Source organism: Myiozetetes cayanensis, unplaced genomic scaffold, assembly GCF_022539395.1.
Source record: "Myiozetetes cayanensis isolate MyiCay16 unplaced genomic scaffold, myiCay2020 scf1, whole genome shotgun sequence".
In the NCBI taxonomy this organism is placed as follows: Eukaryota; Metazoa; Chordata; class Aves; order Passeriformes; family Tyrannidae; genus Myiozetetes; species Myiozetetes cayanensis.
This window is the reverse complement of record NW_026086604.1, coordinates 144,871,897-144,897,352: the sequence shown is the minus strand read 5'-3', so window position 1 is coordinate 144,897,352 and position 25,456 is coordinate 144,871,897. Positions and strand designations below refer to the sequence as shown.

Below are 25,456 nucleotides of genomic sequence, written 5' to 3'. Positions count from 1 at the left end.
GGTTCACATGGAGACACCTACACACTGAAAACCAAATTTAGGTGCCTTAATCTGCTGGCTGAATCCACCTCTTTACTTGGAGATTTCCTCAGCTGGCAGCTGCATTAGCATTATGTTTGAGAGGCTTCAATGGACATTTTTTCTCATTTCCATTTCTAATCCACTCACGAGAACATTTATACTTTTGGCCTCTCCGATACCCTTGCAGCAATTTACAATTGTAACTCTAGAGAAAACACACTTTCATTTCTTTTAAATTTATTGCCTGGAAATTTCACTCAGGACACCTAAATCTTATGCTACAAGAAACACAGAATTCACTTTCTCTATGACAAGAGATTTTTAGGCCATTATCACATTCCTTCATAGTCTTTTGCCAAGTTAAACCATTTAAGTGTATTTAAACACCTTTTTTTATTTTTTTTTTAAGGGAAGCAATTCCATACCTCCAATCACTTCATTGCTTTTCTCTGTACCTTTCTTAGTGCTTTAGGGAGAATTTCACACAATATTCAAGATGTGCAAGCACTTGCAGTTTTACAAAGCATCCCATCTTGTTCTTTATTCCTTATCTTAATGTACCTAACTTCCTTTTGGCCTTTTCACCTACTCCAAAGCTTGAGAGATTGATGTTTTCAACAGACTAGCCATGATAGCTCCATGGATTCTTCCCTGAGTGCTCCCAATAAATTTAAGGGTATGAGGAATGATCTTGTTCTACAGGGTTTTCCTCAGTGCTGGGTAAGTCTCTCTCTTCTATTCAGACATCCATTTTTGCAAAGGTATTTAGAATATAATCCCTTTGAGATCTCCACCCACTGTCAAATTTGATATATATGGCCCAAGATTTCAAAGGTATTTGAGAAGAGAGAGCAGATCAGATAAACCCATATACATATCTGGAGTTGTCATTTGACCCCATTTCCTTTGGAAAACAGGCAAAAACCTCACATGAAGTGATCTGTAGTAGGAAGGAAGAGGTCTGAGAGCAACCAGACAAACGTCCTGCTTCCTCAAACACTCCAAACAAACTCTCCAGCACTTACAAGGGGTTTTTTAAGCCATTCACAGCCATAATCACATAGAAACTCTAGTAGGGGATGTGCGGACTGACTTCAGTCATGGACAGCCCATAGGCAAACCATTGTAACAGGAAACCACCCAAACAAATGCAAGTTTTCCCAGTTGGAGTTTCTTCCAGTCTTCTCTATCACAGCTGATCAACAAGCTCTACAAATCAGCTGGGGGAATTTGTTCTGAACAATCTGGAGTTAGAAAAATAATACACTTTAATTCTGCTTGGTTTGGGGGACATTTACATCCTTTTTCACAAAGGAAGTGAGTCAGTCTAAGGAATGAGACAGGATTTAAAGAATATCTTTTGCAGCTCAGAGTGTCCCTTTCTCGTGTCATTTCTGTGTCTGAGATATGCCAACAACAGAAATGAAATGTCAGTGCTTGAGTACATGTGGATCCCAGATTCTGACCACGACCCACACTGAGAGAGGATTACTTTGGGTTATGACTTCTTGCCAGCACTTTTATATGAGTTCTTGTCCCTTGCTGTGAGCACATTGGAAGTGGGTCAATTAGTTAACACTAACGAGTTATCACAGAGTTTATTAAGCAATTGGGCTGGACAGATTATCATTATCAGGGATTTTGAGAAGTGAAACACGAATCAAAGACCTTACACTAAATGACACTGAAAAGTAGGGGTTTATTAATTCTGTTAATAAAATTATAATCCAAGCACCAGGGAAACTCTTTCTGATAAGAACTAAAAGAGATTAAATACCTGGAATTACAAGGTAGGCAACAACTGGCCAAATTAGAAGGACTTCAGGGATAATGGTTCTGCACAAAGCAGATATAGCACATGTGCTGAGGTTGCTTTTACCTAAATGAGCTTAACACACACCTCCAGTCCTCGAGCTCAATTATTGTAAGAGAGAGATCAAAGCTGCGTGTTAGCCATTATGGAACAGGAGTTATGAAAAGCTGTCTCATGGGGGTGCTGACTGTGTGGCTATCTCACTTAGCTGCACACCTTGCTTTCATCTTGATCCCTGCTACCTCCTTGTCATCCGCCTGCTAACCCCTCCACAGGCTGTCACTCCTTTTTCTCTCACAGCAGCTCCTGATTACGGATTGCCTTTTTGCCCTCTTTAATGCTGTAGCTACAGCTTTTTGACAGGTTCTTTACTCTGCTGCATTTGTGTGTTATAAAGCACCTTTGCCATAATCCCTGGATACTGGGGGCAATATCTGCCAAAGAACGGGCTTGGGCTGTGTCAACCAGGTTTTAATTTCCACTTCCCTAAAATAAAATCTGCCATCTTCGAAGTGTCACTTGGCAGCTCAAGTTCTGTAATCTGGGTATTTACAGAGTAAGCTCCCAGTACTGACTGTGCTGTTCAAATCCGACAATGAGTTTGTTCTCAAACCTCACCAGGGTTTATGAATCCAACGCCTTCACGTTTCACCACTTTTTCTGGAGAAAGGACACCAGCCAAATTGATCCCACATAAAGAAAGATCTGTGTTATGGCAGGCACCCCACCATGCTGTGGTCCAGCAAGCCAGTAGGTAGATCTTCAGGACAATTGGCAATGGGCACAAACTGAAGCAGAGGTAGTTCCACCTGAATGTGAGGAAGAACTTTGCTGTGCAGGTGACCACACACTGGAATAGATTGCCCAGAGAGGGTGTGGAGTCTCCCCCACTGGAGATATTCCAGAACTGTCTAGATGCAATCCTGTGTCATGTGCTCTGGGATGACCCTGCATGAGCAGGGAGGTTGGACCAGATGACCCACTGTGGTCCCTTCCAACCTGAACCACTCTGTGGTTCTCTGATACCTTATTGTGGATATCAAAGATCTGAGGTTTCAGTGCTCCTCTCCACCTGTGAGGATGCAAACTTGTCACTATGGAAGCACATTAACTGCCAATCTCAGAGTATTTCAGGGTAGTTGTGGTTGATTTCCCTCAGCTATCTCCCCCTTCCAGCTCAAGAAACGAAGACCCCCATTACACAGAGCTACTTAAAAGTACAGGGTGAGGGAGCTGTGGCTGGTCAGCCCAGACATCCTCCATCAGCCTGACCTATACTCCTTTTCCCCCCTTCAAAGCCCCTGGACAAGCACAGGAACTGCAGCATCTCTGTTACAAGGAGAGACTGTGGGAGCTGGGCCTCTGGAGAAAAGTCTGGAGAAGACTGAGAAGGATCTCATGAATGCATACAAATATTTCAAAGGCAGGTGCCAAAACGATGGTGCCAGACTCTTATCAGTGGTGCCCAGCGAGGGGATGAGGAGCAATGGCCATAAACTAAAACGCAAGAAGTTTCACCTCAACGTGAGGAAGAACTTCTTTACGTTGAGGGTGTCAGAGCACTGGAACAGGCTGCCCAGGAGGTCTCGGATTCTCCCCCTCTGGAGACAATCCAAACCCACCTGGATGCATTCCTGTGTCAACTGCTCCAGGTGACCCTGCCTTGGCAGGAGGATTGGACTGGATGATCTCCCTTCCAGCCCTAACGATTTTTGTGATTCTGTACTTCCCAAAATAAACACCTCCGTGAGGGGCTTTACACTTCAGAGAGCGCTGAAAAGAACGGTGCAAGCCCCGTGGGACGAGCAGAGAGATGCACAGCAAATCTGAGGGGACAGCGAAAGCCGCACATCCGCACCCTCCATCCCTACTTTCCCCCCCCGCTAGGTCGGCAAGAGGGAGCCAAGCAAGAACTCCACAGCCCCTCCACTCTGCCCCTCGGGGCTCGCCATGTTCTGGGGCTGCCGCGGCCCCGCCTGTCATGGCGGCGGCGGCGGCGGAGGAGGAGGAAGAGGAGGAGAGAGGGGAGGGCCAGGAGGAGGAGGCGGGGGTCACATGGCGGCAGCGCCGCCGCCACGGCAGGCGCGGGGTGGGCGAAGGGGCGATGCCGCCGCCGCGGTGAGTGCGGGGCTGCGGGGCACGGGGGCTGTGGGGAGGCGGCCCCGGCGGGGGAAGCGGCGCCGCTGTGAGGGGCAGCCCCGGGGGGGCGAGGGACGGGGCCGGTGCGGTGCGAGGGGCAGCCTCGAGGGGAGGGGATGAAGGACGGGGCAGCCCGGGGGGTGAAGGACGGGGCCGGGCTCGTTGACGCGGTGGTGTTCGGCCGTAGGTCGGACTCGGCGATCTCAGAGGTCTTTTTCCAGCCTGGTTAGTTCTGTGATTCTGTTTTCCCGCGTGCCCTGAGGGACGCGGTTCCCGAGCCCCGGAGGTTCCCGAGGAGGGTCAGGTTCAGGGCTACCCCCTTTCTGGCGCTGATGCGAACTGATAGCGGTGGCTGCCCAGGCTGCGTCCCCGGGTGATCCAGCTGCGTGCTGAGGGCTCTTGGTTTAACGAGAGACCGAGGGGCTGCTCCTGCTACACAGGATGGAAGATAACGTAATTACTGTTCATTCAGTCTGTAAGTGCATGTGAAGGAGCAGCAACCCGCCTGCAGGTACACTGAAACTGCAAATCTCAGCCCAAAATGAGAGGGCCGGCACGTGTTAGCGTTGCTGGCGCTGCTCCGTTCATTGATTCGTTTGCAGGGCGAGGTCAGGCATTGCTTTTTGGAGGGCTGTGTGACCCTGTGGTGTATTAAAGCTTATCTTTATGACCGGGAGATTTATTTTTAAACTGTTTCTCCTCTTCCCCCCCGCCCCCTGTGTTTTTCAGTATATACTTCGCCACATTGGGGCTTCTCTTTTCCTCTTAGCAAATACGTGCTATTCTTCGTGGCTGGCCTCCAGCCGTCCTAGTCAGTTCATTGTTGCCGTGTGGTATTTTTCTTTTTTTTTTTAATTTTTTTTTCGTGCGTTGAAGCTTACAAGGAAGGCTACAACAGAACAACATACTGAAGCAGATTAGATTAACTGTCTCCAAGTTACTTGCAAGGCAGAATAAAGGTTCCATGGTCCCTTGTTTGTGAGAAAACAGATGGATCTGAGTAAGTGACCAAAAGCTCTGTGCCACTGGCAGCGGGGAGCTTAGCAGGTCAGAATTCTCTGCTGTGATGTGGCAGTGGAATCCAACACTGTACTCAGAAGTTGCCTGTCGAGACAGTTGCTTCACCTTCATTAGTTTCCTCGTAGGTGTCAGCCTTAAAACTGGAGTTGAGAGTAATGAAAACCCTGGTGCTGTCTGTTACAGCATCTCTGCCAAGCGGTATCTTGGGCTGTTTTCAATATCAGTTGCAGGGCAGCTGCAGTAGACCTTACAGAACTTTACTGTATAATTAAAGTGCAGCCCCTGCTCTTCCAAAGAAAAACATAAGATCTCACGACTTGGCTTTGCTGCTGCTCTGTAAAGAATCAGTGCTTTATCCGTTTGGTCCCGTGTATTTGGAGCATTGCTTTCTGTTTGAGGGAATGGGGAAATCTCTCGATGCCGGCACAGTAATTGTGCAGGTGGGCAGGATTGTCAACATTATGCCAATATGCTGCCTTTTTTTTTTCTTGGAAAATGTATTTCGTCATAAGATCAAATCCCTTCTGTCCTTAATTTAAAAAAGTATTCTGTAAGTGACACTAAGTATTCTTGAATGCTTAGTAATCCACTGTCTGCTTTTTTTTTTTTCTTTCATATAAATGTCATCTTAATAGGAAACTGTTCCCAGACGTCTCTGATTAGGTTAAGCTGATCCAAGTGCAGGCTGTGCCCAGGAAAGGATGGTACCAACCTCTCCCTGACAGTATGTTTCTGCCCTGTAGAGAACCTTTAAATATGTGAAATAGTCCAGCTGGGATCCCTAGGCCTCATTTTAGAACAGCATAAATGTCCAGGTGGTTCCAGATAAGAGGCTTTTGATTAACAGGCAATTGGCCTCCCCCTAGTATAACTGTCTCTGAAGAACTGCATGCCTTCTGCATAAGCTTTTCCTCATCTCTGGGTAAGATAAGCTCCTGCAGAGTTTTAGGAGCTCTTCTGCAGCAGGGAAGGAAAGAAATAACAGTGCAGCTCTAATGAGCCTTCCTCTCTCAGCCTCAGATGAGGACACCAGCAGGCTAAGTGGTGTGTGTTCTGGTGTCAGAGAGTCTGACTGCACATCTCAGGGCCTGTTGCCTGTCTATCTAATCACTTTCTCAAAGGATGCAAATCAATACTCCATTATGCATAGAAGTAGCTCTGGATAGAGTTCCTGATAAGCTGCTTTGTGACAGTGGTTTATGAGAAAGGATCAATCTGATCATCATTTTCACAGTGATGTAGAATAACAGTTGGTGTGATTCAAGCATTTTAGGCGGCAGAAAGCCCTGAAACAGCAAGGCAAGGGAAATAAAGATGAATTGTTAGTATTTTGAAAATTTATCTGTGCAAAATGTACTTCCCCATAGTAAGTGATGAATCCCCCAAATTTGTAATGGTAGGTGTAGGGCATGTGTGTGGTGTGGGTCACGTGGATGAGAAGCAGGTAGTAAAAGTGGGGATTTTGGCTCTTCCAGCAAGAAAGAACAGGATACTGTGGGGTGAAAAGAAGAGAGGGAGGATCGTTCTACCTTGGAAGGTCCTGTACAACAGTTGCAGGCTGAGCAGCTGGCAGGCTGAGTTTGGCACTGTGTTGATTGCTGAAGCAGAAAGGTAAAGGAAAACTTCCAGCTGAAGGGGAAAAGGTAAAACTTTCAAAAAATTACAGTCGTTCTTTTCCATGGCAGTTGTTTGTCGACTTCCTAAACAGTTCCATCTGCCTGGGGAGGTAATACTGCAGTTACAGGTATCCCCAAAATCAAGTAATTTCCTGTAGTACCATTCATTTTGGACAAGGTGTTGTGATACAGCTATGTTGCTTGCTGTTGGAGAGCTAAAGTATGTTCATGCGTTTCAAGGTCAGAAATTAATTTGTTTTTTCAAAGTATTGCAGAGAGGAAATCTGTTTCAATCCCCATTAGAGTGTGGGAGGTAGATAAACTGTCTTCTTATCTAAGGTTTCTTTTCAAAACATATGGTGGCTTATGGAGATGAATAAATCTGCTGTTTCAGCTACTGTGTTAATGTATAAAGTACTGTCAGTACAAAGGCCTTGGCTGTTCAGCCATGAGTAAAAGCATTAGTTCAGCTTACTCTGTGTAAGAGTTAATAGTGTGCATCACATTAAAAGTGCATCACATCCTTCAGCGGTGTTCTAGCATGTTTCTCATGTGAGTCAGCATTGTGTAATAATTAGTGTAAATACTCTACTTGAAAACTCTGTAAAAACTAGGAATATACTGCAGCAAAAAAGTTGGAAAATTGAGAGGCTGATTGTACCGTTTCATTCAAAAATTGACTTCAAGTGTACTTAATTTCAGATATTTTGTTGTATGAACTTCTGAACTTTTCCCATGAGATGATGCAAAGTCTGTCGATTAAACGACTGATGGTGTTACCAAAATGTAGAGTACAGAGTCAAGTACCTCTGAGAGTGATGAGTTGTTTCTCAGTCCTTTCTTGTGCAGTCTGGGGTTTTGGCAGCCAGATCCTTTGCATGTTTGAAACTGGAACCCAGTGCTCAGGGGTGAATCAGCTTTTCCATTGTTTACTCTAGTTAAGAGACCCCTGATACAGGGAACCTCAGGACTTGGTCCTGCCCACTCTGTGCTTTACAGTATGAGCAAGAAATAGGTGTGCAGGCCAGGGAGGAGTCCAGAGCCCACCACCCCACACTGCTCATGGGTCTTTGGTGTCTTTGCTGTCTCTGTTTTATCTGGAGCAGGTGAGCTCTCTTGTGGCAGGGGTGGCATTGCAAGTTCTGCATTTCTGAGACTGAAGGTTTGCTGTGACTGGCAGGTTTTACCTTCTCAGCTCTGCTGTGGTGACTGTTCACAGTTGTGCTCCAGCCTCTCTTGCCACAGAGCAGGCTACCTGGAGAAAAAATAACTTCTCTTGCTGCACAAGAGGGAGGGAATATGTGCACGAAGAAATGCTGTAGAGAGGCTGATGGGAGGCAACTGCTTAACTTCTTGTCATTCCTAAGACTTCAACTATGAGACTGCACCATTTAAGAAGTTGAATTTTTAAATTGACAAGTTAAGCTAATAAACTTGCAGAGGCATGCTGAGAGGAAGGCACCTCAGTACTGGGTTGCTATGTGCCAAACTGATTTAAGCAAATGCTTAATGAAAGTTAGGAGCATGTTCCTGGAGGTCTTTTTAGTTTATGTAAAACCATCCAAATGTTGCTTGGCTAAATGACACGGATTTTCTTGTGCAGACAAGGATTTAATTAGATGCTTTAAACCTTGGAGATGCCCGTAATTAAAACAGAGATTCTTTTCCAGGAAGCACAAACTGTCCTGTTTTGATTCATAGTGGGTTATTTTGACGATTTTTCTAGTTCCTCAAATCACATCAGAACCAACAATATCATTGTCTCCGTTGATACTTCTCATATTTGTTGTTAAATATGTTTTCTAGAAATGTCTTTTTAGTGTTCTGTTTCCTGGAAAACCTAATTTTCTTGGTTACCATGGATGCCTTATCTCAGTGTCAGCAGATGCCGAGACTCATCTCCTGTGAACCAAGAGAAGGCCGAGTTCTGGACTGCACATTAACCTTCCGTGCTAGCAGTGTGCTGGGAAGCACAGCTCCCAGTGAAGTGGGAAAATGTATTTTTGATCTGCTGTTCATTTTGTTGCAACATCCGTGATTTCAACATCAAAATCCTGAGTATGTTTTCCCATTAGAAACATTGGCAGTAGATAAGTAGAAGAAAAGTGACCAAGAGGGGATTGGAAAAGGAGTGGTCCACAACTCTTTCCTCAAAGGGATTTCTTTGGAGAAGGAGAGATTGAGTCCGTATGATCACGGAGAAGGAATGAAAGACAAAGAAAGTGATTTTTTGGCATAACTTGTTGAAGTTTTCTCTCCCTACAGACAGTGAAAACTCTCTGTCTGCCAGTGGCTTATTCTAACCCGACAATTAAAGTATTTGCCTTAATGCATCAGGTTTTATAGGGGAAAGCTGAGAAGACACTGTGGTACCAAGAATCTCATCAAAATCTGTAGTAGAGCAAGTAATTCAACCAGAACAACCCATGGGTCAATCTGATACCTGTACAGGTGTCCTGGTACAGCCAGGGAGTTGAAGAGAACAGGTGGTGGATTTGTATCCTTAGGATTCCTCTCTTATATTGATGACTGGAGACATTAGTAAGAAAATCAAACACGTAGAGAGAAACCTGTGTGCAGAAATTAGTTTAAGCTTCTGGTATGAAAATGAATCCAAAGTAAGAAGACTGCAGGGTTTTGGTTTATCTCAGACTTTCTTGCTGGGAAAAATGGAAGTTCCAAGTGGCATGGATACTGTGGACTCTGTGCTAAAGCTTGGAGTGAAAAATCCAAGTGACCTTTCTTTCTGGACATGAGAAATGCAACTGGACACAATTCAGTTCAGCTCCTGCTTTTAGTATTTTTTTCACTTCTACTGTTTTTTTTTAACAATGGCCATCCACTGGAAAACCTCGAGACATGATATATGGAGGAAATCTCTAAGAAAGTATTATCTCTTAGTGGCCTGGGCAAATGTAAAAGGTTAAGAATTCTTAGCAGTTCAGAATGAGTTAAATATTTTCCTATCAGAGGCAGTTGGAGGATTTAAACTGTAACTGGTTTTAACCTCACCCCTAGTTCTGAGGCTATTTCATCTATTGTTTTGTTTGGTTTTTTTAAACAAATAATATCTCTGTATGTTCACATGCATTACTTAGGCTCCGTAAAGGTGTTTGCTCCTGGTCTAACAATGAAATTGCAAGGACATCTTAATGTATTTTTATGTGAGTTGTTGCGTATTGGAAAGGAAAACCATGCAGAAGAAAGAGAAATGCACAGGTTTAAAACTGAGACTGGTTAACCCTGGTAGTCACCACTGTCCCACTCAAAAGTACTTCAAGTGAGGTCTGTTTTGCTGCCAGACTTGCTGCCAGCTTTCCAGCTTTTCTTGGCAGGAGGGCTGTACAAATGAAGTCTGATTTTTTTTTTTTTTTTTTTTTTTTTTTAAGAATTGGAAAATTTGTTTTGACTTTGCTTGTAAAAGACTGGAAAAAAACCCCAAACCACTTTTGGTGAAGATTTCTAAAGATGAACAGAAAACTAGTTACCTAGAAAACTTATGAAGTTACTAATGATTTGGAAAATGAGGGGTAAAGGAACTTTTGGAATTTACATTTTTGTGCAACTTAATGATAATTTTCTCTAGCATTACTGTAGTCTAATCAATTGATATGATAATGCCACTCAGTGATTATGCTTCTCCAGTGGGTGGCAGAAAAATGACCATGTGTATATTGCCAAATCCATGGATCCATATAGATCGTGCATCAGCTGGGGAAAAAAAAATAAAAAGAATAAAAGAGAGATGAAAAATAATGCCAAACCCATTAAAATGTATTGCTGCATTTGAGGTAGTGCATGCAGCCAGATGAGAAATAACCTTGCAGCGTTGGTGTCCTAAGACCCATCCAAAATGGCCTGTTTCCATAGGGAAACCTGCGTTTGTCACCCCATTCCCAGCTGGGACTTGCAAGCAACAAAGCGTTAAGTTTCCGGCTGAGCGGTTTATTGTTCACTGGGAATGAAGACACCGACTGGATCTGGCTGCTGCTGCTGCAGTCAATGTGCTTTCCCGGTGTAACCTTGCACTGCTGCCTCAGTGCCGACTCTTCTGGAAGAAGGTGAGGGTTCTACAGTTCGGCTCTTCCTGCACAAGTGTGGCTGATCTCATTATTTTGCATGAATCTGCGTTTTTACTCTCGTTTCGGTGAGCTTTGCAGACATAAAATGTGAGGAGCAGCTAAGTGGATTTGGAACATTTAGAAAAGGTATTAAGCAGCTTACTTGTCTGTAGTTGACCTTGTAAGCTCCCTGACACTCTGCATTTCTATATAGTGCTGAAGGGTTGTTAAACTAATATTTATATGCATGGATCTTTAATGTGAGAGGGATGCATTGGAGAAGAAGTTGTCAGTGTGGGTTTTTTAACCTTGCTGTTTTCTAAGGAGGAAGGGCTGTATTATAAAATGCATTACATCCTTCTTTGGAGACAGTACATTAAAATTCTGGCTTCCTTGAGAGCTGGTTTTACTGATGAAAAGGAAAAAAAAAAATCTCGCTGTTTGAATCAGAAGAAAGTATTTATTAGCAACAGAAAAGGGAGAAGGTATTTTTAGGACTCCGGGAATGGCATGACATGTATTTGTGTGCCAGATGGCTTAAAGTAACATCCAACCGAGCAGCCCCACGGAGCAGCGTTTGTCAGGGGGATAGGTAAGAAAATTCCTTTGCTCAGGACTGTGCTTTGGGAAACAAGTAGCTTTAAAGGATTTTGGTAAGCTCATGTTTCTAATCCAAGTGCACTTTGCTTTCTCTAATCAGAACGGACTATTATGTTACTTTTCTCGATGCAATGTTGTACCACAGTGGGTTGTAACTAAACCTGGTGTTCTTTTCAGTTGTTTGTTAACATGAGATCCTAATTTACAAAACTTCTTGTTTCCCAAACTTGTGACTGCTTTTTCTATTAAAAGTGTGTCCTTAAATCAAAACCCTTGTGAGATACTCTCCTTGGAGAGGAGGAATGTCTTGGGAGAAAGGTACCCTTTAACAACAAGGAAAAAAACCAGTATGTTTTATTGATAACAAAGAAGTGAAAGATGTTACTGCAGAAGATACTTTCAAATTTCCTTAAGGGTGCTTTTGAAATGGAGGTGGGTAAAGAAGGAACTTCACATTTTTATCATGAAAAAGCCAAAGTGTATGGATTCACTCTAGTATGGCAGCCTGCTAAGTAAATCTTTTTTACTGGAGCTGAGAAATTCCAAAAAGCTTGATAAGCAAATTTATGTTCCTAGAGGAGGCGTTTCAATATATAGTTCACAGATCTGAAAATTATGCTATGCAGTATTTAGACATCTCTGGTTAAAGTCCAAAAACTGAAATACAAATGAGTATATGAGTGAGTCATTTGACACTGGAAAAATAAAGAGGGCTGAGAACCTAAAGACATAAAGAAGGATGAATTTTTAAGTTTATCCTGAAACACTTTATACTTTTCAGACTTAGTGTATTCATGATATAGTTTCATAGGTCTTCAACAATTCATGCAACTAGTCTATCTATGTACCTTTCTTTATCTATAAAATATAATGAATGTTATTGGTATTTCAAGGTTATCTGTGAAGTATTGCTTCAAGATTTTGTATTCATTCCAGGATTTATTTTAGGTGGTATGACATGGATTTATGTAGCTGTGCTGAAATGACTAAACTGTTGGCCCTGAAAGCTTTTAAAGTTGAATTTAGAAGGGACTTGCAGAGGCTAATTAAAAATAGATCTTAGTGTGTCATCTCATTAAAATGAATGGGAACAGTGATCTTATGCAACAGGACAGCCTGTGGTCCACAGGATATTCCTGTGAATGAGGGTTGCTGTGACTGAACTTATATTAGTCTGTTCTAGCTCTTTCTTCCTCCTACCTTGTACCTCACTGAACAGCCTGGTTCTGTTTTCTGGGTACCATCAGTGGAGGTAGCAGCAGGTTGCTATTAGTTCTCCTCCCAAGGCCATCTCTTCTGCAAGCTGAAGGAGCTCAGCATCCTCAGTTCTCACAGGGCAAGTGTTCCAGCCTGGGACCATCCTGATGGCCTTTCACTGAACTCACTCCAGTTTACTGATGTCTGTCTTGTACTGCAGGATCCCAGGCTGGGTTCAGCCCTGCCTGTGGTCTCAGAGGTGCTGTGTGGGTTGGTGGAGTTGCATCCCTGGGTCATCTGGCTGTGCTGCTGTGGATCCATCAGCTGTCCTTGCTGCAGGGCGTGCTGCTGGCTCAAGCTTAGCCAGACCTTGGCTGGTCCTTCTCTGCAGAGCAGGGAGTTTGCCTGTCCCAGGTGCAGGGCTTGGCGTTTGTCCTTGCTGGATGTCCCAAGGGAGGTTCCTGTCAGCCCAACCTGTCTTGAGTACTTACCTGCCTGAACTCTGTCAAAAATAACCCCTTAATTCATAAAGTGCAGTCACCCAGCCTTCTGTAAGGTCAAAAATTAATGGTTGTTTTTAGTTAAAAATACTGGCAAGTGGATCCAATTTAGTGTTAAAACAAAAATGGTGTTAAAAGGGAGGGGTTTTTAAGGAGTGTTTCCTGGAAAGAAATAAATCTCAAGGTGTTTGAATGTCATCTCTGTTTTGTGTGATGAGTGTATTATTGGAGCACTGCTTCTTCCTGGTCTGTTCATTGTACTCTTAATGCTGTTGTTTGGTAGTGACTCAGCCAGAAAATAGGAAAGCCTGTCCCTGCTGATGCCTGTTTTGGAAAAGGAGCAAGGTAACTGTAACATCTAGGAGGCCAAGAAGTATATAAAGATTTAAGGCTATTAAGTGAGCAAAATTGCAATTGTAAGTAGTGTTTTATATTCTTGTGTTTTGCTCCCCAAATAAATAAGAAAGTAAAATTTAGAAGCATCTGTAGAAGGTCAGGCAGCAAATTATCCTGATAATCTGTAGAAAGATAAAATAGTTTAAAGATTTAATTTTTTTTCTTACTAGAATGCTCTTTAAAAAGGAAGATTATACAAATCTGTTCTTTGCCTCAGTATGGTTCCAAAATACACAGGCGGTCTTGCAGGGCACCTGGGTAGTATGAGTTGTGTATCTGTCCTAGGGTTTTGGTTTTATTAAGAAAAAAAAGCTGTTCCTGGAAAAACTACAAGCAGGCTTTAAGGTTTTCTCAAATAATTTTTATTCCTGTTTCAAAAATCTTGAGGTTAGTGTGATCCTCTGTTTGACCTCTGACAAACATGAGTTTTGGCACAGCTATGAATTATCTAGTCATAAGGTGTGTTTACTAAACTGCTGAGGTTAATCCAAGCAGATGTCAGTGCTTAAGCAGTGGCAGGTCAGAGAGCCTGTAGCAAATATTGCTTTTTAAACCAAAATATTGTGGAGTGTTTTTGGCTCTTTTTTTTTTTTTTTTTCCCCTTTAGAAACATTGAAGGCCAATACATTGGACCAGTGTTAGTGAGTGCCACACAGGTTACTAACAACGAACTCTCCGGGGCTGTCTGGGGGAACACACAGTTGTGTCCTTGTTGGGGATAGTTATTAAATGAATGTAAATGTTCCTGGGTTTGATGTATGAAAGGAATGTCGTGCTGGTGGTGTGAGGATGCTACAAGAAGCTGGTGTGACATGAAAAGCATATTCAGGTCTGGTGGGGGGGAGGCTCCTGGAGGTTTTTTTCAGCTTTGTGATTGATTGACTTTGAGAGACTTTTACTGAGTTACTAATATTTAACCTTTATAGTTCTCTTAAAAAGAAAAAAAATCAATGATTTACTACTTGTGAGAGGAACTGAGGCTTCTCTACTGGAATTCATGGAAATGAGAGAGGAATATTTTACTCTTGGCATTTCTGGCAGGTGGGTCTGCAAACTCAGTTCCAAGGCTTTGGCAGTGGAAAGCTATCAGGCAATAAATACATGAGAGTCAAGATGGAGCAACAAGGGTGAGACTGAAAGGCTGAATAGAAACTCAGAATACTGTGCCTTTCAATCTTGCTCTCTTCTAAGCCAATGCTGATGGGGGCAGGTTCTAAGATAATGATTTTCCTTTCTTGGTCACCCCAGTTGTCTCTAAAATGGATTGTAATTTCCTGATGTAGGAAATGCTGCCACCTTGACTGATTTACGTTTGTCATGTTGAAGTGTCTCTGGATTCCTGAGCACACCAATGTGAACAGCCATGAACTCCAGGAATCACTAGGGCCTTGAGGAATGAATGCCTGTAAAATACCTAAAGGTGTTATCATTTATTATTTGCTGTGGAAGCTCCTGTATTGCCAAGGGAGAGGAAATGACTTGTGTTCATTATGGATGTTCTTTGTTACATGAGTATTTTTGGGGAAGAGAATTGTTTGAGGTATTTTTATTTTTGGCAGATGTATTGTTTTTCAGAAATGGAGATATGTGATAGACCCTCTAAGCCTAGTCTCTTCCCAGTAAAATCTGTGATGAACTGTACATGAAACAATTCTTCTTGCTGTGTTTAAATCACAGATTATTCTTTTGTGCTATTTGGTGTTTTAGTTTGCACTTGAATAAATAAGTAGAAATGGACTTTTACTATACTGTTCAAATAGCGATTTATTGGTGACTGGGGTCAGTGTTACAGTACTGCACAGGTGAAAATTATTCTTATGAGCCCACTGACATGGTTATCTGAATAATGCAGTTCTACTTTTTTGCTTTCAGTTGGTTCTATTTAACTGTCCAAACCTGCCAGCTGTGCTTGCGTTAGCAGAGCTTTAGGCTGTGAGATAAAAATACATATAATCTGTTTTTCTCATGCACTCATGTATCACAGAGCTGAGAAAGATCCTAATACTTTGGATTTGAAAGGTGTATCCTTTGCATCTCCTGTGTTCAGGAATAGTTTAAACAAACAAAAAGATGAGGAAGAAATAATAATAATTAAAAAAGAATTATTTGGGTTTGATTTAGTTTCAAAATCCTGCTTGAAGAAACCAACTGAGAGAGAATGGATGTTTGAGGCATCTTTAGGGTACTGTGACCATGCACAGGCAGAGACAGTTGTTGGGTGAATTGGCAAAATGTGTTTCCTAGAAAACTCCTTAACCCTGGAGAGCAAAGGGATCCAGACAGGGTGAGGCTTTTATTCTCTGTGTGTAGGTGGTTTGTGGAAGGAAGTCATGGATAGGGAGATGGTTGAGGTAGGAATTGGGGGGTTGAGTGGCAGGCTCGAACTGAGTGTTTTCTTCCAGGTCCTTGTGGCCAGCAGAAGTCTCCTCTCCTCCTTCCCTCTGCCATTTATCAAAGTGGATATTTTTTTGTTGCTCGCTGAAGTGAGTGAAGGGCTTCTGGTTTCTTGGGTATATTGAGGAGAGGCAGAGATACATTAACGTGATTGTTCTTCGTATGCATGAGAATGTAGGGCTGGCAAAGGTTCTCCCGGTTCCTCGGGGCAGATCCCAAGCAGGACTGACACGGCTCAGGACTTGAAAACCTCCTGTGACCTAAAACACATCTGTAGGAAGTCATGGTCGCCCTTAAACTGTCTAAAACTGGACTGTGCAGCTCTGACACAGGTTATGAGTCTGTGGCTGCTTGGATGGTAGGAGTGGTTGAAATCCGCAGGACAGGGGTCATGTAAATGCGTATGTGTTGGTGGATAAAGTAAACTAATAAGCTTCAATGTGCTTTTCATATGCAGGGTTTAAATCTTTTTCCATTCTGACTTCAAAATTGTCTAAATAGTAAGTCTGTATTTTCCTGCCAAATAAATCACCAAATGTCTCGGTTGAATCCCAAGGTGCTGAACAGGCATAGTTCTGTGCATTTTGGAGGTTCTGTCCTTGAAGTTAAATGCAGTATTTCTACCTTCTTGTCATTCTACAAAACCTCAAAACGTTGAAAGAGAAGAAAAGGTGAAGCAGATCTGCTCTAGCAAGGAGCAGGTGGAAAGAATACGAAGCCTTGCTTTGCAGCTGTTACTAACAGTAACCAAACATGAGCTTTCAGCCTGGTCAGACAGCTTTCTGGAGGTGGAAGGGATGTACAGCAATCTGCTCACCCTGATCACTAAAGTACCCCTTCTTCTGTGGTCTGAGTGTGCCTGATAATGTTAATGTGTCTGGAAGTGTCACAGCATAGCTCTGACTGTGGAAGAGATGCAAGGAGCTAGGGGAACACTCAGTCCATGATGAATTCTGCTCTGTGTGCCCATCTTCCTGCTGTTAGCAGAGATAGAAAGGATTATCTTTGTTTTTCTCTGTGCAGGCTGCAGTGTGGATGTGTCCTTACACAGCTCTGAAATGAAAAGGTTCTGTCTCTGTTAAAGTAATTTTTATTTTACCAGGACAGTTCTACTCCACGGTGTCGGAGCATTTTAGGATTGTGCATCTGTGTCACCATAGTGAAGGGAAAAACAACTCCAGCAGGTTTTGAGGAGCTGTATATTGGACAAGTCTCACAGCAGATGACCTTCTTGTGGCCATGCAAAAAGAACCTGGCTAGCACCCAGGTCTTTTTAGGTGTAAGCGTTAATTGTCTGCAGACTGTCTGGCAAGAAGAATTACTATAATGAGAGGATGTAACTGTTTATCTGTTCTTGCTCCTCTGCAGCCTCCTGAGCCAAGATTCACCTTGTTAAGATCATAGGCCACTGTCAACACAGGGCATAAAGCACTGGGCACTGGTGATCTGTACTTTTCCAGCTGGTAAACCTATTCTGCTGGTCAGAACGAGGATTTTCTGAAATCTTTCCTGCCCCAGAGCATTTGTTGCCTGACTAATTTCATGGCTTTACAGTTAAGCAGTGAGATTTCTGTGTAACAGTGTTAGAGAAAGAGCCTGCAATTCATCTGTATGCACAGGGTCAGTGTGAGATTTAAACCCTGTTTAAGACCTTCATAAGCTCCTTGGGCTCAACTGCTGCGTAGGTTGTTGCCTTGCAGAAGTGGGGGAGTTTGACATGGTAAGAATAGTGGGTAAAATGGTTTAGAGGAGGGTTGGTTTTGGTTTGTTTGGTTTTTTTTTTTGCTTTATTCTGTGGATATTTTATTCCTGGGAGATGAAGCCCTGCTACACTTTGGGAAATATAAACTTGAATTTTGACATATATTCTCTTTGGAAGCAAGTCACTTAGGCCTCAGAATTACATTGCCAGAGAAAGTGAGATCTTTATAGTGTTCTTTGGGATCATGAACACCTCCTACTTTTGTTTAGTAGTTTTCCATATTGAGAAGAGAATAATCTGTTTGTATTCATAAGTGTTCTGGTTTGTTCCTTGCCAGGTTGACCTGAAGACTCCTGGTAGTTTGAGACTTTTTGAGAAGTCTGAAAAACACATCAGCGTAAATGATTGACTCCCATCTGAATGTTCTGTTTTCTTAATACAAATGTTTTGCTAAATAAAAGGTGATTAAATGATTGCCTGACTTTTTGTTAGCATGCAAAGACTTTGTTGTGGTTAGATGGGGATGAGAGAAATGTAATTCTTTCAGTCAGTGTATTTTTCCTCAGTTTTTGGGAACTGACCTATATAGTTTTTAAGGTGGCTTTTTGGTCTTTTTTTCAGCCTCTTTTAGATTTGAGGAACTTCAGAAAGTTTACTGGATTCTCCTGGGCAGTAAATAAAATACTACCACCAGCTTCATATGCTTCACTTCAGGGTTTTGCTTAGAGTAGTAATTTTCAATATAGCTTGGGAAAATTGTCTTAGAGGATGGATGTCTAAAGTAAAACTGTAGTCTGTGCTGCTTCCTTCCAGCTCTAGGGTGGCATCTTCTCCAGGGAGTATGGAATCTTTTCTGGAGTCTGCAAAGGCCTGCAGGAACCCAGTAAATTACCTTGGAGCTGTTTGTTCTTTTCCTGTCCCATTCCTGTTTTCCATCTGTGGAGAAGAGCATCTGTAAATGTGACTGTCTTGGTGCTTTGTGTTGTTCAATTGCACCCCATGGTTGCTGGGATTTTTGGGACACTCATGATGACTGTACTTAGATTTGGGGCAAGAGGAACTGAACTGTGTAGCTTTTTGAATTGTGCTCTCATTCCATGCTTTAGATAGGATCTGAACTACAAAAATGGATACATGTGGAAATACTCTTGGACCCCAGCTCAAAGTGGCCCTGCTTAGGCAAGCAAGAGGGTTGGACAGGGTGACCTCCAGATGTCCCTTCCAACCAAAACCAGGTGATGATTCTGTGAAGAATCAGTTCCCTGTGTGTATTATATTAAATAGTTACATGTTTAAATGAATGCAGGTATGCTGTTGTGGAAGACAGATAAATCTATAATTTTTAAGGAGGAAAAGTTACTGATTTTTACCTTTAATTGTGATGTGTTACTGTGTTCTTAGTGATTTTTCTGCTTCATGTTTTAAAGCAGTGCTGTCTACACAGAATGTGCAAACTGGGCCTGTTTAGTTTCTGAAGGGAAAAGTGAAAAGGGATTTAGTTCTTCGGGTCTGTGCTTAAGTAAAAATCATTTAATGGAAGAGTAACCTATAGAATGCATTTCCTAATGTATAAACCTGATGAGATAACAGGCAGCACTCTCAAAATGTGTTTTCCCTCCTTTTCAGGTAATTGAGAATGGGTCCTACACGATGCTGAGTCTACCATGGGAAGTGTCACACTCCGCTATTTCTGCTATGGGTGCCTTTTCACATCCGTGACCTGGACACTTCTGCTCTTTGTTTATTTCAACTTCAGTGAAGAGAACCAGTCCTTCAAGAATGTGCCCATCAAGGGGCTGGAGCCTCAGAGGCCGTTTCCAAAAAAGTTCTACCCCCGTTTTACCCGGGGGCCGATTCATGTACCTGAATTGCAACAGAAAGAGAACAAGATAGGAAAGTCGCTTGGGAATCATGTCCAGGACCCAGCCAAGGGGGAGATAGAATTCTCTCCAGAAATGGGTGAGTGGTTTTCGGTGTTGGTGACAAACTTATTAAAACAGTAGAAGAAATGAGATATTAAGTTTTCTGTAAAGGATCTCAGGGAAAATTGAATAATGAAGTTGATTTGTTTATTAAAATGCAGATGGTACTGGTGGCTTTCTCCATTAGGAATTACCTGAAATTTATTCTACTGTGCTTAATCCAAAATACTGTAACATTTACAACTGTGCTGTAAGTGCTGATGAGGAGGACTGGGTTGCATCAAGGTCTGCCCTTGATGTAGTTCTTGCTTTTGGAAGGTTCTGTGTTAGTTGTTTCATATCTTACTCCTGTATTAATTGGGCTCAAATACAGAAGCTTTAAATTAGCTACAAAGAAACTCTGTTAATATGCAGTAACTAAAAATAGCTTGATAACAATAAACAGTGAGGGGGACCCATTGGTTTCGAGAATATCCTTGGAGTGTGAAATAATCTACAAGTAATGTGTGCAGGACAAAACTACAGTGAAAGATTTATTGAGATGACAGTGGTTAGGGCCAAATCCTGCTTACTTTGTACCAACAAAGGTCTTGTGTCTTTCATTAGAACATATTTCATCAATGAGGTGACTTAGTTTTGTCTTCCAAACTAAAATGCTTTGTGTATTGAAGTGCTTACAGCTTATTCACTGCTGTGTTCAGATGTGCAAACTGAGCATGTTGTGTACTGACTTGCAGACTTGCTTTGGGTCTGGAGGAGGATTCTGGCTGTTGTGCTGGAGTGTTGGGGTATTGGTTTCTGCTGATGCTTCGGGAAATGTAGCCCTGTAACCTTTGTATCCCAGAGTTTAATACTCATAGCTGACCAAAACCCTCTGTCATTACTTTGGATGAATGGTGAATCATAAACTTCAAGAGTTTAAAGAACTTTACCAAACTTCAGTTTCTGAGTTGGGCTTTAGACCTGCCTGAATATGTTAAAAAAATGCCAGTTCTTGTTGCCCTGTGGCATTACAAGTGTTTATCAGTTCACTGCATAAAGCCTGAGAACCCAGCGAGGTGAAGACCAGTCCAGAGCTGGGCATTTCTTTCCAGCTATTCAGTCTGGGCCAGGAAAGAAATGAGAAGTCCCTTGATCTTCAGACCAAGTGGTTCACTGGGTTGGGGAAAGCCAAGGGGGATTACAGTGCCAGGATAAATTCTACAGGAATCATCAAGAGACAGCTCTTAGATCAAGTGCTGCAGGAAAAGGCTTCCTGTCTGTCTAGAGTAGGACAGTGATAAACATGCAAAGCAAAAAAAAAAAAAAAAAAAAAAGTTGGCATATGTTAGTCAAAACCAAACTGTCATCTGAGAGGGCAATATGTCTTTTCTTTTTTCATTATCTGTGAGTCACTAACATTGCTAAAGTAAAGCTCAAATTGATGTTTTGATTGCAAAACTCGTATTTTCCAAGGGCTTTTATCTGCTGTTTGAACTGAAATCTTTCGGGCCTTTTGCGTGCATTCGATATTGTTCTTCACGAGAACGTTTTAAAAATACTAACACTGCTTTTATATATTCAGAAGATCAGAACAGAAGTAGTTTAGTGGTTGGACATGGGTGGGTTGTAAAATGAAACATTTGGCATGTGTGTTTTTAAGCTTGTGCTTGGTGTGAAGAAAATGTTTTAAGCTGACCACAGCACACTGAGTGTGCCACAGGGATTGAGCTGGGTACCTGAACTGGCCAGCTGGAGACCATTCCTTTGGGAATGGATGTGGTTCATGGAGGACTGGCTGACCTCTTCAGGCTGTTCTTGCTGGAGGAGTGACACTGCTACTGTAAACAGACTCATTTCTGCTCCCACAGTGCAGCTCATCCACGGTGGGAGCACCATAGCCAGTCACAAGGCACTGTGTGGGTGTATCCCACGTCTCTTGCAGCTTTCATTACCTAGCACTTCCCACTAAATGTCAAGGCATTTATTCTTGAGATGCTTGATGGTGCAGCCTCATTGCTGTTGCTGTACTCAAGACTAAAAGCCACAGGGTGGTAAATGAAAATGGTGGGAATGTGGATGCATGGAATTGAGCTCAGTTGGCTTTTGCATCACACTTGAAAACTGGAGAACATGAGATATGAGGAAAGGACGAGAGGATTGAGTTTTATTCTGCCTTAGAGAGAAGACTGCAGGGTGAGATTTTAGCAGCTTAATGAGAGGCTGTAGCGAAGAGGGAGCCAGACTCTTCCAGGAGTGCACAGGATTATGATAAGAAATTGGTGTGAGGAGGAGACTGCAGTTATGGAAGAGGAAAAACATCTTCAGTGTGATGGTGGTCCAGTAATTGAGCAGGGAAATGAGGAGTGGTAGAACCTCCACCCTCGGAGATTCTGGAGGCTTTCAAAAGTCAAATACATGAGTTCTGAGCTACCTGATCTAGTTGGAACTGCTCGTGGGAAGAAGGTTAGATCAGAGGTCCCTTACAACCTGAATTAGTTTATGAATGTTTGAAACATAATATCCAGGATGTGTGGTAGGATGAGAATGAGGAACCCCCTTGTTAACTATTTTCTGCAGAAGCCCATGGCGCTGAGTGAAGGAAGGCAGGATGGATTGAGGATTTAATCTTGGCCTCTGGCAGGGCACTTGCTTTTACCAACAGTTGGTACTTCTGCTAAAATAATCAATAAACAACAGCTCCGTTGCTGTTTTATTTGCTGTCGAAGGGCCAGGTGAGATAAACAAGAAGTTTATGGTTCTTGCATAGCTATTTTTATGTTACTGCAGACTTCAGAAGACTGCATGAAACTGGGGCTGCCATTGTGAGGATTTCTACCATTGTAAATGTATTTTCTCTCTCAAAAATCTCATTACAGACCTGTCACCTGTATGGATGGGTGCTGATACATTGTGTGCCAAAGTCTATCCTCTGCTGCTTGTTTGATGTTGGGTTTAGGTGATGCTAAGATTTAGAGGCCATATAAGTGAAGGGAGTGTGTCTGGTAAGGCAATAAACACCATGGAACCATCAGTCTTTGGAGAAGGATTTCATTGTTTTATAGCTGCAAGGGCTACTCCTGAGGACTGCCTGTTTGTGAGAGGGAGCCAAAACAGCTGCCCAAAAATGCACTTTGCAAAACCGGAGGGATTTTTAAGAACGTAATGGAATTCAGGAGAGGTTGAAGCAAAAGTTTCAATCCTTAGTTGTTTCCAAGGGGTATTTCTGAGCCTATTAACTGAACTTGGTGTGTTTCTTCTGCAGGAATGATTTTTAATGAAGAAGATCAGGAAGTGAGAGACTTGGGCTATCAGAAGCATGCTTTCAATATGCTTATCAGTAACCGACTGGGATACCACAGGGAGGTGCCTGATACAAGAGATGCTAAGTATGTGCTCAGTTTTGGAGAGAACATGGCATAGTTTCATGTGTTGAATGACTTGTTACATCATACCTGATATAGTATTTAACATTTTTGGTATAACATTTCCATTAAACACTCTTTCATTCTCATGTGTTGCTGAATGCAGATTTTTCAGCTATTTAACAGGAGTGCTTGAGTTTAAGATATTTATTCTTTGGTCTTCTTGGCTTTTTTGAATGAATATTGTTTCTGGAGATCTAATCTTTTTGCCTACCGCTAAAGGTATGTGATAGGTTGTGCACTGCTCTGAATATTTTCTGTTAAAGAGCAGATATTTTTCTACAAACTGTCTGGTGCATATGAGGAGGGAAGACCCCCTGCTGTAACAATAATAAAAAATCCCAACACTGAATTGAAAAAGAAATAAACCTACACCCATTTTTCTAGTGGTTTTTCTGATGTGGATAAATTTAATGAATTATACTTGATGAAATGTCCCTCCCAAAGCTGAGTTCATTCCAAGTAGATGAAAACTTTTCTTCTGTACTTCTGGGTTTTGGTTTTTATAGTTTCTTATTTCCATTGGATTCCCTCATGCCTGACATCTTCATATGGCATTAGTCTCTGATAATGTGCCCCATTAGAAATATGGAGAAGCTTTGAAAATGGAGAAGAAAGAATGATCTTTTGCTTTGAGTGGGATTCAGCTTGCAGATTAAGATGCTTAGATAACTTGTTACTCAGTTGTCTCTGCTTTTGTTGTAATTAGCAGAGATCCAGTCAGTGCAGCTAATGAAGAATGCAGAGCTCTTTAGATGACAAAACACTTGACAGCCTTAGGGTGAGCTGAACACTATTTAGACTGCACTGACAGCAGTGACTAGATTTAAGTGTCTTAATCTGCCCTCTGAATCCCAACCTTGGTTGTCTAAAGAGGCATTTAGCACCAGTGGAGGTATTCTGGGATATCCAAGCCAGTCTCCAGCAGCTGGCCAATAAAGTTGTGGCATGTGTTTTGGGCTGCATGTCATCTTTGTCATTCCTGTACCTGTCTGAGCTACCTGAGGGTACCAGACAGTGTTTTGACATCTGAAACAAGCCCTTAGTGTCTTCTGTTTGTGTCTTGAAGATGTGTGATTCTTACTCCCACTCCAATCCATGATGTCCTCTGTTTTCTAACAAGCAGCAATGTTAATTGTAAGTCTGTACTGTGTGGAGAGTAACTCACTGTGCTGAGCCCTGTGGATGTTACATGTTTTGTCTCTTCATGTTCAAGTCAGAGGTTCTTCCTACGCATTTAATGTTTGCCTGTTATTTACGAAGTTTCAGTAGCGACCTAGCTCTAGGAAATCCCTCTGAAAATAGTGACAACTGCTGTATTTCTGTGTGCAGATGCAGAGAGAAGTCCTACCCCGCTGACCTGCCCTCTGCCAGTGTCGTCATCTGTTTCTACAACGAGGCCCTCTCTGCCCTGCTGCGCACAGTGCACAGTGTCCTGGACCGCACCCCCGCACAGCTCCTGCACGAGATCATTCTGGTGGATGACAACAGTGAGCTGGGTGAGAGACACTTCGGTGATATTTGTTTGGTGCTTGCCACTTCTGGATTTTCCTGTCTCTTCCTGTCCTTTATTGACTGGCTGAAATAATTTGCCGCTGGTGCCTTTTTACTGAGGAGCTTTGTATCATACAGGCTTTAAGGTTTAAAGTCAGATTTTGAAGGTAATGATCATGGAATCATAGAATGTTAGGGGGTTGGAAGGGACTTTAAAGATCATCTAGTCCCAACTCCCCCCTGCCATGGGCAGGGACACCTCCCCACTAGGTCAGGTTGCTCAAGGCCTTATTTAACCTGGCCTTGATCACTTCAGGGATGTGGCATCCACCTCCCAGGACAACCTGTTCCAGTGTCTCACCACCCTCATAGTGAAGAATTTCTTCCTAATAACTAATCTAAATTTCTTCTCTTTCAATCTGTACCATTACTCCTTGCCCATCCCTGCAGTTCCTGACGAAGAGTCCCTTTCCAGCTTCCCTGTAGGCCTCCTTCAGAGACTGGAATGCTGTTGTCAGGTCTCCACTAATCCTTCTCTTCTCTGGGCTGAACAGCCCCAGCTTTCTCAGCCTGCCTTTGTAGGGGAGGTGTTCCAGTCCTTTCATCTCACGTCTTACAAACACCGAGTGTGTATTTGCAGAGGAGCTCGTTAGGCAGTTGTTTATAGTGCGGGTTTCTTTAACAGTCCCTTCCTTGCTTGTGCTGCTCAGGTGCTCAGAGCAGATCACAGGTAGGTCAGAACTCACTGTGAGTGCCTCTGAAAGGAGCTGAACGCACAGGCTGAGCTGGGTCTGGCGGGTAAGTTGATGTGGCGCTATGGAAACAGCACGTCAGCCTTCCCTACTTGCTCAGCATTTCGGACCGAGCAGGGGCCGCAGCTCGGTTTTGCTGGGAAGGCTCAGCGTGGCTCTCCAACAGCCTCTTGTGGCCACCCTGGGAGCGGCTCTCCCTGGCTCTTGGAGCAGCCTCTGCTCCCGCAGTCCCTGAGGGGCCCGGGAGGGGTGGGCCTTCCCCAGTTGCTTCACTGCTGCTGAAGGATTGATGCTTCGGCGTTTTTCTCTCCAGGGATGGACAAGGCAAAGACAGACATACAATTCAAGCATTTTGGCCTCTCAAATGCAAAAAGCCTGTTGAGGAATGTGTTGATGTAGCACTTCTTGCCAGCAGGATTGTGCAA

The 25,456-nt window shown here is 42.9% G+C and overlaps 1 protein-coding gene across 5 annotated transcripts in view; it reads left to right on the top strand.

The window, feature by feature from the left end:
* Positions 1-3,882: 3,882 nt before the first annotated feature.
* The window catches only part of GALNT11 (polypeptide N-acetylgalactosaminyltransferase 11), a 47,811-nt gene continuing 26,237 nt past the window's right edge, over positions 3,883-25,456 (top strand). The window contains exons 1-4 of one of the 5 annotated variants that reach the window (XM_050321454.1): positions 3,883-3,952; positions 19,086-19,418; positions 22,626-22,749; positions 24,118-24,284. In XM_050321454.1, the coding sequence (XP_050177411.1) occupies positions 19,124-19,418; positions 22,626-22,749; positions 24,118-24,284 (586 nt within the window). In that variant the 5' untranslated portion in view covers positions 3,883-3,952; positions 19,086-19,123. Of the gene's footprint in view, positions 3,953-4,951; positions 4,974-10,479; positions 10,671-11,166; positions 11,263-18,671; positions 18,695-19,085; positions 19,419-22,625; positions 22,750-24,117; positions 24,285-25,456 lie in introns of those variants that run through there. The other 4 variants (XM_050321470.1, XM_050321445.1, XM_050321479.1 and 1 more) reach the window with 4 other exon arrangements.